The sequence below is a fragment of the Dreissena polymorpha genome, chromosome 13, assembly GCF_020536995.1.
Source record: "Dreissena polymorpha isolate Duluth1 chromosome 13, UMN_Dpol_1.0, whole genome shotgun sequence".
NCBI lineage: Eukaryota > Metazoa > Mollusca > Bivalvia > Myida > Dreissenidae > Dreissena > Dreissena polymorpha.
Genome location: NC_068367.1, coordinates 68,081,185 through 68,095,464, shown reverse-complemented (window position 1 = coordinate 68,095,464; position 14,280 = coordinate 68,081,185). Strand labels below are relative to the sequence as shown.

The window sequence follows — 14,280 nt, the reverse complement described above, 5'->3', positions numbered from 1 at the left end:
TTGTCATTGGGTTCTATGGCTGATGTTTATGTAATGTCAAATTTAGGTTATGTAAGGATTGGGGATTAATGGTTGACTTTCGAGATAAATGGCTTCTTTATTCAGTTCGATAGCAATGGAAAGTCCTACCAGGCCCATCCAGTATTGTTTGACAACAAAAAATAAATTGAAAAAAAAATGTAATGCAGTACATTTTCCGGATCTTTAAGACCGCCAATATTTTGTGAGACATAGTATGAGTCCCTCAATGGAAAAATGAGGCTTTGTGCATGTGTGTAAATTGTTGTCCTGAATAAGCTTGTGCAATCCGCACAGCTAGCTAATAAGGGACAACACTTTCTGCTTTTATGGAAGTTTTTGTTTAAATAAAGTTTCTTCTTAATGGAAAGCCAGTGAAGGTGAAAGTGTCATCCAACATTAGCCTGTGCAGATTGAACAGGCTAATCTGGGACAATACTGTAAGCACATGCATTAAACCCAGGTTTCACAGAGCGCGACTCATATGCATCAATTTGCTCTCATTTTTTCATCAGGTGTAATAATTGTAATGTTTATTTTGTTTGATTTAAGAATGGGCAGAAAGTGTTAGATTTATGGTTAATTAGAGATCTTGCCATTAAGGACTTTTTTCGTTGTGTACAAAAGCTGTTAATGATGAATGTATTGAATTATTTTAAAGTGTTTCAAAAGGGTTGGTTTTATTTGACTGAAAAGAGATAGATATTAAGAGACTGTATAATGATTAATGGTGGACTTAAACATTCCTGGAACTTTACTGAGTGAAATGCTGTGAATACTGTTGGGAAGCAGAATTATTGAATGTTGTTTTTACCTGCAACTTAACCACGAAGTCCTGTGTGATTAATTGTAAAAGATATGACTATTCAACAGCAATTAAAATTGATGAGTGAGAATTGTTTTATTTTATGCTTTCCAGTGGTTTTTAGAGAAATATCAGTGAATTAAACCTGATAATTCAGTGTTTCAAATAATTAATGTTAACAGTGAAAATTATATATATATACCAATACACAACCCCACCCTCAACCTATAATAATTTCCCCCTCCACCAGCCACCCATCCCATTTTATCTGAACATAGAATAATGCCTCTTTGTCAAATACATTTAAATAAAACAAGAAATATCTTTTAAAAAGATATACGGTGTTGATTGTGGTTGTTGTTGATCAACAATTTATAAAAGTTTAATCTATAAGATCAATGATCGAATGCCGTATTTCTTCGCAGTTCTAAGCTGCATCACAAATCAATTACGGGTTGTTGCTCCAGATTTCGTGGCTTATTTTGCTTTATTAGATATTATTTATCGAATATCTATATTTACATAATAGAAAAACACAAGAAGAATGAACATAAATGAAAACATATAGGCCAGCGGCGGCAACACACGAATCATCCATACAAATTTGAAATATTTATACGCGTGCTGTTTGAACAGACCTGTTTTTGTCGTTTGTCTGACTTTGTTATTTGATTCCATTATTAATACAAGTAGTATAGTGAATCATGGCGCTCATGCTTAATAAATCGGTCCACATGGTTGAATATTTCTAATTAAATTAATCAAAACTGGTTCTTATCATGCAATTGTTGAAAACACATTTAGAATCTATGATTGAGATACCATAATAATATCGCCGAATATCTTCATTAAGTAACCTTCTGATTCAAAATAATCTTTAAGTGCATATAGTTTACGCAATAGCGTTTATATAAAGATTTCTGTAACTGACCACAAACTGATCTCAATACCTTGGGGGTTGAAATGCAATGCAATGCAAAGTGAGGTAACAATTCCACTGCTGGAACGATGGCTTGTTTAAAGCTTTATATATTTACATGTTTAACGGTCGATTTTGAAAACAATTTTAAATATTTTGTCAAAGCGTATATCACGTTATTGAACAACAATATTTATATGATATAAAATGTATGTGTGTGACGAATGCAATATCGTAGTAATTACCAAATATGAGAACACAGCCTTAAAGTACAAACGCTGTGGCGCTGACTATCTTCTAAATATACAGGGGCACACAAAATTGTATTGACGTTGAGAGTTGAGTGTGAAACTGCTCTATTTCCCAAGCCTTATCATTAGAGATGAAATTGTTTCATGTTGAATAGCAGTTAACATCGTTGCTTAACAAACTGTAGTATCCCTTTTCATACCCTATACTTCCCAAAAATATAAAGTCGATTGAATAACATATTAATGTAAATGTGAAAACAGTTTATAGATTGCATGTTTTCTACTTCAAAAAGTTTCAGGCCTACCGGCGGGAAATTTTATATTCAAATTGATTGGGTGCTTACAAAGGTCAGCTAAGGTGAAAAGCTGGGTTAGACAGCTACCCCCAAAAATATGATCATGTGAATTAATTTTTTTCTATGCCTGGCCTTATTTTTACAAAAACACAAACATTTGTCAAGAATGCAATCTTGTCTGGCATTATTATGTGTCTGCTGTTTACGTCCCTGGTGACATAAAAGTAACAAGATTGTGGTGTATGTCTGACATGGTAAACATTTGACAGCAGGTGCAATGAAAGTGTCTACCACTAGTACTATTTACTGGCTTCTGTTTTTGTTGCACAGCAAAACCTTATTGACTATAATTTTGTGAAAGTACTTTTTGGCATCAGAAAGTCTTTTCATAAGCTCTTTGTAACAGCTTTAAGTATGTGTTGACATCTTTGTTACTAAGTGACTTGACATATTTGAAACCACACACATTTAGTTAATTTTGTGCCAAATACCTAGAGATTTAGGTATTTATAAGAAGTTCTCTTTACATTTAACAAATTCCCAGCTTTAAGTATACTGTGTTTGAAAGATATGCAATACAATTGTACCAGACAAAAGTGTTTCTTTCTGATGTTTGTTTTCATTAATGTATACACTTAAAAGCATTTATCCTTTTAAAGAACACACTTTGCCATAAAATAAATATGTTTTTCATTAATGGAATTATTTATTAACAATACAGAAAAAGTACCAATAGAATAATCTAAGAGTATAAAATGTGCATTTAATGTGAATAAATTATGGTGCCAATATTGCTATGTTAAATACTTAGCATTAACCCTTTGCATGCTGGGTAATTTGTCGTCTGCTAAAATGTCGTCTGCTGAATTTCTAAAATTAGCATTTTCTTCGATTTTTTTTCAAAGAATACTATCAGAATAGCAAACAGTTTGGATCCAGATGAGACGCCACGTTCTGTGGCGTCTCATCTGGATCCAAACTGTTTGCAAAGGCATTCACAACTCGGTTCCCGCATTGTAAGGGTTAAAGGGGCCATTTCACAGATTTTGGCATGTTTTGAAGTTTGTCATTAAATGCTTTATATTGATAAATGAAAACATTAAATTTTAAAAGCTCCAGTAAAAAATCCAAAAATAAAATTTAAAAAAGGAAAAAAAAGTAGCCTGCATCAGGGCTCGAACCAGTGACCCCTGGAATCCTTAAAGGGGCCTTTTCACAGATTTTGGCATTTTTTAACTTATTCATTAAATGCTATATATTGATAAATGTAAACATTAGATCGTAAAAGCTCCAGTAAAAAATCAAGAATAAAATTAAAAAAAGGAAAAGAACATTGCCCGGAGCAGGTTTCGAACCAGTAACCCCCGGAGTTCTGCCAGAGTCCTGAAGTAAAAACGCTTTAGCCTACTGAGCTATTCCGCCGAGTACACATACTTGACGTATTTTATACCTTATATAAGCATCTTCGTAGTAATACACAATTTAACGACAAAAACAGAACTCTCCAAATTATTCAATCGTTTCGCGTTGCAACACTTTATAATTTTTAGGTTTTTAAATCATCAAAAGATGCATATAATGGCTATATTAGACCATGGCAAATGTTCAGTAATACTGTTTACTCACAAATATTATAACTAAACCCAACATTTGCAAATCTGAAACAACTTTTTTCAATTTTGTCAATTTAGCAAACCGTGAAAAGATCCCTAAACACAATATCTAGAAGGGTAGCTTCCATTGTTTTCTGCAAGTTTCCTATTGGTATTCTTTCACATGAGTCATCCAGCCAAGATTTAGTTAAATATGTGCTTCTCCTGTATTTGGAACTATCCATAAAAAAAGTGTTGGAGGCCGACAAATGGCAATTAATCATATAAATACAATTATCATCTGGTAATATTTTGTGTCGGCTGTTGTGTTACAAAAAAATTCCCTGGTGACATAAACGTGGTCAGATTGTGATGTCTCAGTCCTGGTAGATCGACATTTAACTGTTTCAGTGCTGGAACCGAATTTTGAAGGCTTTTGCAAACAGTTTGGATCCAGATGAGACGCCACAAAACGTGGCGTCTCATCAGGATCCAAACTGTTTGCTATTCTGATAGTATTCTTTGAAAAAAATTCGAAGAAAATGCTAATTTTAGAAATTCAGCAGACGACATGTTAGCAGACGACAAATTTCCCAGCATGCAAAGTGTTAACAGCAAGTTGCAGTGACACATTCTGCAACTAAGGCCTATTTACTGGCTTCACTTTTGTTGCAGTGCATAAACTTACTGACTTTTTGTGAAAGTACTTTTTGCATTGGAAAGTATTTTAATAAGCTCTATGCAGCAGATGTCCCTGGTGACTTTAAAATGGCCATAATGCAGTGCCTTTACTGGTAGACATTTGCCAGCAGATGCAGTGAAAGAGTCTTCAACCAGGCATATTAGCTGGCATCTCTTTTGTATGAGTGGAAAACTGGAAAAGTCATAATTGTTTTACTTTGTGGTGGATAGTATTTAAATCAATTGTGTAAATGCTTTAAGTTTTTGTCTTTCATGTTTGTGGTGAAAGGTAAGATTGTAAAAAACATATATAACAGATATGTTACATCCATCTTTGGTGCGAAAGACAAACAGCCAAAAGCCATATAAATATGAGTCGCGTTCTGAGAAAACTGGGTATAATGCATGTTCGTAAAGTGTCGTCCCAGAATAGCCTGCACAGTCCGCACAGGCTAATCAGGGAAGACACTTTCCGCTGTTATGATACCTTCTGTTTAAAGAAAGTCTCTTCTTAAAAAAAATATAGTGTAGGCGGAAAGTGTCCTCCCTGAATAGCCTGTGCGGATTGCACAGGCTTATCTTGGACAACACTTAACGCACATGCATTATGCACAGTTTTCTCAGAACACGACACATTATAATGAATATATTCCAACCCATATCAATCAACGAAATGCCACAGAAAAATGACTGGTTCTGTCCAGATGTTTGATTGTGTTTGTTAACAATCATTTTGATGAACCTCATGGCTGGCTGTTTGAATAAAATCATGACAATATTAAATGTCGATTTGATTTACACTGGTAATACTGTTGTTTTGAATAATGATAATTATACCAATCAATGCTATTGAAAAAAGCATCTAAGTTGTAATAGTTATTTTTCAGGCTCTATTCTTGTATATATATGTATATATTCTTTCATATATGTGTAAAGATCACATGATTATAGAAGGAAGGAATCTTACTTACAATTTCTTGCTCACACACTTAACAAAATTTAAATTGCAGTAATTACTTTTAGTTTTGGGACACTCACAATTTTTTGAAAAGCCCTTATTTGGCCCAAATAATAATTTTTTTTGTGACTCAAAATTTTTAGACATACAGGATTTTGTCAATAATTAAGCACTATTTTACCACTGATTTCTTCTCCGTTTTCGTAAACTGGTGTCACTTCCATCATGCATTTTCATGACCCGATTGGATAATAAAACCCAGTAGGTGAATGCTTTAGGGCAATAAACCATATCAATTGCATAATTGGGTAAATAACCATGTATATGAGTAATTAACAATTGTTTCGTTCCAGAGAGATAACTCTGACAAATAATACACACTCCAGAACGTAATTCACCCCTATTACTATGCAAATAATTTAAGGCGTTAGACTATGACTAACAATGTTAGACTACGACTGACGAACAAACAAAGAACTCATAGTTTTCAAATTCTTATTTAAGTGCGTTTAAATTACAGGTTCATACAAGAGTTATCAAAAGCTCATTTTTGAACCGGTTCGTCAAGAAAGAGCAATGGTGTAATGTTCTATACCAAAAACATGAGAAATTATTTTTAATAAAGTGCAAATATATGTTAAAGAAAATTATACTAAATGGTGTGATATCTAACATTAAGTACGTGATTTAGTTGTTAATACAATTCATGTTCTACATATTACAAACCTGCATCCAATCGGCAATGCAATCTCTTAGTTTGTCTCTAAATTTTCCAACACCTGTGTTTAAAAAATATTTTTCGTATCTAAATTATTGGACTTGAAATTTTCATATTATTTTAAAGTGTCCATAAACTCAGATTATATACGGTAGATGTGTAAGCAATAAAAAATAATTGTCTCAAAGTACATGATTAAAAACTTTATTTTGCTTATTAAGATTCTGTTGTGGGTTCTGAATGCAAAACCTCAATTTTTATTCACATTTCGGGTGTTGATTTTGTATCTTATGATAACTGATAACATTTTTATAAAGAATAATGTGTTGCATGAGTTATGAAAATTACCTATACCAATTGTGCAAAGGCACATGGTACTTTTGCTCCATCTGGTACTTGCTCTGGGAAAATGGGGTTTAATGCATGTGCATTAAGTGTCGACCAAGATTAGCCTGTGCAGTCAACATTGGCTAATCAGGGATGATGCTTTTTGCTTTTATTGTAATTTTGGTTTCAAGAAAATCTTTTCTCAGGGTAAATCCAGTTAAGGTGGAAAGTGGCGTAACTGATTAGCATATATGGAATGCACAGGCTAATGTGGGATGACACATTACGTACATGCATTAAGCCCGGTTTTCCCAGAGCGAGGCACATCTGTTTTTGTGGGCATGACTTTTGTTGTAGACTAAATCACAGCGTATATGTCTGAAGATTATGTGATAATTATGTATAAATGCTAATGGCTTGCTAGTAACTGGGACATTAATGCAAATTCACATGTTAATCTTTACCAGTATCCATTTTGAGAAACTCATGTTATTGGCATTTTAGCTGAGTAGAAAGAGAGTATATTGAATAAATTTGGATTGTTTAGTCTTAAATTTCCGTTGTATGCATTTTGAGTGGATATTGGTGAAATTTGGTTTCAGATAGTCAGTACCTCAGGGATAGTCTTGAAAGCAGGTAATGAAATATAGTATTTGTGATGTCAAGACACTGAACATCATCCTGTAAGTGATACACAATTAAATGCATTATTGAATATTGATATATTTTCAAGACTATTATCAAATCTAAATTATACAAGTCACAACTAAGGTATACTGAAAATAATGGTTATCATTAGTAAAACTATTAATATTCTTGTATTTGGTTGCTATCTGAGAACTAGAGTATTTTACTTCTTTTTCACAATAAAAATAAAGGAAAATATTTTATTTAACCTTTTTTTTCGTGTCAACATGTAGACAGCTTGATATAGCAGTCACAATGGTCAAGACAACATGTAGACAGCTTGATATAGCAGTCACAATGGTCAAGACAACATGTAGACAGCTTGATATAGCAGTCACAATGGTCAAGACAACATGTAGACAGCTTGATATAGCAGTCACAATGGTCAAGACAACATGTAGACAGCTTGATATAGCAGTCACAATGGTCAAGACAACATGTAGACAGCTTGATATAGCAGTCACAATGGTCAAGACAACATGTAGACAGCTTGATATAGCAGTCACAATGGTCAAGACAACATGTAGACAGCTTGATATAGCAGTCACAATGGTCAAGACAACATGTAGACAGCTTGATATAGCAGTCACAATGGTCAAGACAACATGTAGACAGCTTGATATAGCAGTCACAATGGTCAAGACAACATGTAGACAGCTTGATATAGCAGTCACAATGGTCAATACAACATGTAGACAGCTTGATATAGCAGTCACAATGGTCAAGACAACATGTAGACAGCTTGGTAAAGCAGTCACAATGGTCAACATGTAGACAGCTTGGTATAGCAGTCACAATGGTCAACATGTAGACAGCTTGGTATAGCATTCACAATGGTCAACATGTAGACAGCTTGGTATAGCAGTCACAATGGTCAACAGTAGGTGCGTGCATGTGTCTGAACATTCATTTTTGTTATTCATGATGCAATTTTAAAATAACTTAACACTAATGTTAAACATCATTAGACAACTGTTCACATGTAACTCCAGCGCCCATTCTTCAAAGGTCACAAATGGCCAGAAAACAGATTGTCCAAAGATAATTTCACAGGCATCAAGCAATATTAAAAAACTGACCACAAATGATTACTATGAGGAGCTAGACGGCTTGTTGCTATCAACGGGTCTCTCTACCTCTAAGGTCAAGGTGAGCATCAGAAGTCAAATGTCAAATAAGGCATTAAAACAGCTTGTTTGGAGTGTACCTATCTCATTCATCGTGGATAAATGATTCTTTCTTACCACAAATGACCATCATGTGGAGGCAGCGTGTTGTCTATCAAACCTGTCTCCCTATCTGAAAGGTGGAGGTCACATAAATCAGCTTGTCTGGACTGTAACGTAGTCATTGGTCATTTGTCATCATACAATTTAAAATTTAAATTAAGGCAAATTACCACCATCAGAAGAGGATTTAGTGCATGTAAAATCTGTCTTCCTATCTTAAAGGTCAAGGTCAGACTGAAAGATCAAATGTCAAATTTGGCCATAAAATAGCTTGTCTCATCTGTTAAACGTTATCGTTCATCATGCAATTTTAAAATTGTTGACCAAGTTGAGACTGTGTGTCATGTGTAGCATTAGGTCACACTTAATTGTTTGTTAAAGGTCAACTTTGGGTAATGTACAATATAGATGTGCATGTGAAAACATAGTGGAGCCATTATATTTGAGACACATCTAGTTATTTTGTACACCAGATCATAATTAACGCAGATGCAACTAGAGTTGCATACAAACATTTTTTTAAATTTCTGTCTGTGTCCCAGCAAGTTCTGCATATTTAATGATTCTGTCCAACACTATTAAACTAACATGAAGTATTGGCTGTTGGGCATGGTGTTACTAGATGTGTGTGCAATATTTATGTCCTGTTTATTTCTGAAAAGATTAATTATTCATAGGTACAAAAGTTTTTAGTAGGATATGTGTATTTGAGATGATGATAATTATTTCATTTTGGTGCAATATTTACATTTATATTGCTACATATCTGAAGGCAAAGTTAGTAAATTAGTAAAGATCTACATTTAAATTACTTGCATAGTAATTATTCATCTGAGTGACAATTTCCTACAATTGAACTTTTTTTTTTTTAACTAAAATATTTTTAAATTATATATATATATATACCCCCATATCTGAAAGTCTTCATTTGTGAGCGCCTTGGGAAAGCCAGACTTAATGTATTTGCGTAAAATATGGTCCCACATTAGCCTGTGCCATTTTGACAGGCTTATCAGGGACAACACTTTCCGCTTACATTGAATTTTTTGTTTAAAGTAAGTCTTAACAAAACAAAAATCCAGTGTAGGCAGATTTGTCTGTGTGGACTGCCCTGGCTATTCTTGGACCTTACGCACATAAATAAAATCCGGCTCATTTTTATTTTTATTTGAATTGCTTGGTGTGTTGTAAGCAGAAATGGCTTAAATCTGTCACAATCTACAGGCCAGAGTGACCTACCAGGAAACTTAATGTCACAGGCCTCAATTATAATTGTTGAACCCAGGAGTGCATAGAGTCATGGCATTTTAACTTATGGTTGATTCAAGAAATGGCTAAAAATAGCACAAGAAGCCAGATTCCGGTAATACATGGTTCACACCAACTGCGCTTTGATGGCTTTTTAAAGCGACGTGCAAAGCGGCACCAAAGCCTAACAAAGCTTGATTAAAGCGTCAGTGTCGTAATAGATCCTGGGAAAGCTTGGAGTAAAGCGAGACATTCGGCAAGAACGCCAAATAATTTTTAACTGTTTAAAAAATTTAGGCGCTCTGTCACGAATTGATTAAAGCGCCAAGAGCATATCAAAGCTTAAAAAAAACGTAACAAAACTCAGCAAAGCTTGACTCAAACCGTAGAAAAGCTTTACAGAGCTTGGTTCCAAGCGGCGACCCCAGTCTTCACTGTCTGTCCCCACTTGACACGCTTCGTTACGATGTCTCAAGATTTACTACAATCTGGCATGAAGATCTGACACGAGGTCTGACATGCTTTATTACGCTTTGTTACGTTTTCATGAAGGACTCTCCAGCTTTCCCACGAAATGAAATGCTTTGATCAAGAATTGACACGATTTGTTAGACTTTGTTACACTTGGCAAGCTTCCTCACGCTCTTTCATGATCTCCTACAATACCCACGCTCTGTAGTCATCCCTATAGATAGCACTTGAGTACCACTTATTGCATTGTTTCCAAACGAAGAAGAACTATCCTGAACCTGAAAAACTACTAAAAAACACAAAAATGGGACCCAAGAGAGGTAGAGGTGCAGCAAAAAAGAGCCGGAGAGGGACAGGCATAGGCCAGGTGGCTGAAAGGCCGAGGTCTCCAACACCACAGCAGGCAGAAGATGAAGCCATGCTGGTTCCAGAGCCAGAGCAGCCACAGCCTGACACCCTGCAGGGGATCATCTCCCAGTCATCACACCAGTTCCAGCAGCAGCCGCCAGCAAAAAGTGTACAAACAAACCCTACTACTATGCAACACTAACAGAAGCGCAAAAAGAAGAGATTATTGACTGTCTAAAAGACAATCCCTCCATCTACTCAAAGAGAATGACAGACTATAACGACCCGCAAAACAAAGAGAAGCTATGGGAGGACAAAGCTGCTGACATGGGTGTTGAGGTGGCAGCCCTTAAAACCTTTTACAAGTCAAACCGTACCCAGATGAGACGCCTCAAGAGGACTGTGGGGAAGTCGTGTGAGGGTACTGAGACAGTCAAGGACCTGTCTGCCATGGACAAATTGGTATGGGAGAGGTTCTCCTTCCTCAAAAACCACATCGAGACCACACAGTGTGGAACACAGAAACATGGTGAGCATATGTGGTAGAGGTAGAGAAACAACAGCAGTCATCATCCAGTCAGACTCTGGGTCAGAGTCCCAGTCTACAGAGCCCCCTTCTCATAGACTGTCCACAGAGAGTGTTGACTTGAAGCAAAGTCTGATGGACTTTATGTCTGGAAAGAAAGATGGTGCCATCACCACCCTATGCCTCAACAGGTTGTGCAACACCACAGCAGTTTCAACCTAATTTCTGACGTTCTCTACCTTCTGTTCCATTGTTCCCCCAGCAGGCACCTGAACCTGTTGGCCAGAATGCCCAAGGCATTCTCCACCACTCTTCTACCCCTTGAGATCCTGTAGTTGCATATTCTATGCTCATCTGTCATCCCTCTTCTACTGTATGGCTTCATCATGTAGCTCTTCAAGGCAAAAGCATCATCACCAAGGATGACGTATTGAATATCTGGCTCAGTTTCCCTAGAGAATGGATATTATTGGGGCAGCCTTATGGACCCATCTTCTACGCATTCAAAGAGCTCAGAGTCTATGAATATCTGGGAGTCAGACATGTGTCATTTACCTCCTAGCGCAATCCAGATGAACTTGTATTCTGCATCTACAAGGGCAAGCATTCGTATGGAGAAGAACCCCTTGTAGTTGTGGTAGAGACTTCTGTGTTTGCTGGCTTCTTGATGGCTATGTGTTTTCCATCCAAGGTACCAACTGCATGGGGGACATTCCACATCTGTTCAAACTGCTAGGCAAGGTGTCTCCATGCTTCAGGGGTGGTAGGTGCATGCCGTGCACACTTCTGGAATCAGCTCTGATAATGTGGAGATCCCACATCTGAATCTGAATATGCCAGTAACCTGTAGTTGTCCCCAGTGGCCAGATGTCTCAAGCTGATTGCCAGCTTGAGGTTAGCGGACAGGGGATGCCTGTAGTTAGTCTGCTACTTCTGGATGATTGGTGTCTCTATTTCAAGGATATCATCAAACACCTCAGGGTTTAATCTGGTGAAGTTTCTGAAGGCAGCAGGGTCTTCTCATTTGAGCTGTGTGTCCAGGAGGCTAGTGTAATGACCATATTGCTGTCTTCTTTCTTCAGTGAGCCATGGCCTGGTCCAGCAGCTTCTGATTAATGGTCTTCTCCCTCCTGCTGATAGGTCAAACCTCCCCTTGTCTTGCTATTCTTCCCCCCTCTCATCCGCCTCAAGGGCTAGGATATAGTTATACAACAGAGAGACAAACGTCATGTCTTCTTCAGATAGATCATGCTCTGGTACATGTGGAACTTCTGTATCTTGTTGTTCTGTCATCTTGTTCTGGAGTCAAAGATGCAATGATTTTGATGATCTGCTGCATCTTCATATAGGCTCTGGATCAAAAGCGGCATAAACATTGGCGATCTCGACATTTTCCAATACGCAACAGAGCGTAAAATGCACAATAGAGCTTGATAGTCGTATCAGAGCCTGTTTTAATCGTTATAATCGCATCAAAGCGTAATTAAGCATAATAAAGCTTATCAAAGCGTGATTCCAAGCGCAACAAAGCCTGATCAAAGCTGGATCAAAGCGTGCGGAATCGTAACAAGTCGGGAAATATTTCGTCCCCAAAGCGGCAACTAATTCGTATCAGAGCTTATCAGAGTGTAAGAGATCGTGATATTTTTGGAAAAGTTAACAAAAATCATGGCGCTTTGCTTGCTGATTTAAAGCACGGTGTTTGCCCTTGGTGTGAGCTAACCATCAATGAAGCATATTAGTTTCAGTTTGGGGAAATATTTAAACCTATATAGATACATATTTGGGTGTTATTGATGTATTTATCTAAGATTAATTAATATATTTAATATGTTCACCTTTAGTTATTGTCCATTTCACTCACATGCCATTACATTGTATAGAAAGACATATCATAATAAAGCATAATACATGTATGCACATGATTCTGATTATACACAGATGCACTAACATTATAAATCAAACCATGTTTGTCTTTTTCCATTTCGAACAATAATCCTGTTAGTGTATTTTTGTTCACGAGTAGACTAAAATTGAACACCAATTTACAAACACTTGTCTGTGACATTAAATACACAAATTTCTAATAAAAGTGTGTAATTTGTATCTAAAACTTTTTCTCCTCATTGAATGACACATGCTTTTCATTAATCCATACTACATGTAATTATAATGATGTCCAGCGTTAATTGGTTTGTTATTTGTCATTGTCGATGATCATCTTTATTGCTTTTTATTGTCCGCCATCTCGAAATCGCATTTGTGACATGTGTGCAACATAACGTAAATTCATGTATCTCTGACTTCTTTCATGAATCAATAGTTAAGTATGATATCTTTCGGTGAAAACACAAGAGGTTCCATTAATATTTTGAAACAAACTCGGAATTTATTGATTCTGCAGTGTATAACAGTTGGTTGTTTGAAAACTATGATCTTTTTATTTCTGGAAATATAATTTACAGGTAACAACAAAATAATATTGTTTTGAAAACTAGAATTAGGGTTACAATCTTTTGAAGCAAAAATTACGGGCGAGTAAATCTGACAATCCTGATTTCACTGTAAGCCTTTTTAAATGTTTGTCCAAAATGTCCAACCGACTTTCACCAGGTCTGTGTTTGTATCTCAATATAGGTCATATTTTAACGCTGGCCCGATTCTAAATGCTTTAAACTTCGGCCTTGATGTGGGCTGGATTTTCCGAGGATATTCAATGGTCTCAAATGAACTACCACATGACGCTCTCATATTCAAATAACAACAATGTCAACAGTTCTGAATATTGTGATAATAGATAACATATTAGCTAATCAGATTGCATCACAGTATTGTTGCTGAATGGTCTAGGTAACAAAATAAGCGTTATTTGTAAGGAAAGTAAATTTTTGGAGCATTATCTTTTATTTGGCTTTTGGTCAAAATCTTCTGATCTACCTGTAATTACTTGCTTATGTTTACAACAGTTCTTATTTTTACACACTTTTGCTCTAAGACTTATTCCTGTTTGCTTGTCATTTCAGAAGTGTTCAGTTCCCATGACAACCATTAATGCAATAGCAGGAAGCAGTGCGTAACCATGGCAGCAGGGTCTGACATTCATGGCCACAGCAAATATGAGCTGTTTAGGAGCCAGGTGAGTCAGGTATTCTTTCCTTCTATTTTCAGTGATTTTTTTTCCTTTTTTATAAAGAACCAGAAAACAG

At 36.1% G+C, this 14,280-nt stretch overlaps 1 protein-coding gene and 1 pseudogene across 1 annotated transcript in view; both read left to right on the top strand.

Annotated features, from left to right (window-relative positions):
* The first annotated feature begins 10,504 nt into the window (after positions 1-10,504).
* LOC127854736 (uncharacterized) lies at positions 10,505-11,409 on the top strand (annotated as a pseudogene).
* Positions 11,410-14,094: 2,685 nt separating this feature from the next.
* LOC127854840 (putative sodium-coupled neutral amino acid transporter 11) overlaps positions 14,095-14,280 on the top strand; it is a 57,218-nt gene continuing 57,032 nt past the window's right edge. The window contains exon 1 of the mRNA XM_052389905.1: positions 14,095-14,210. Within this exon, the coding sequence (XP_052245865.1) occupies positions 14,154-14,210 (57 nt within the window). The 5' untranslated portion in view covers positions 14,095-14,153. The remainder of the gene's footprint in view (positions 14,211-14,280) is intronic.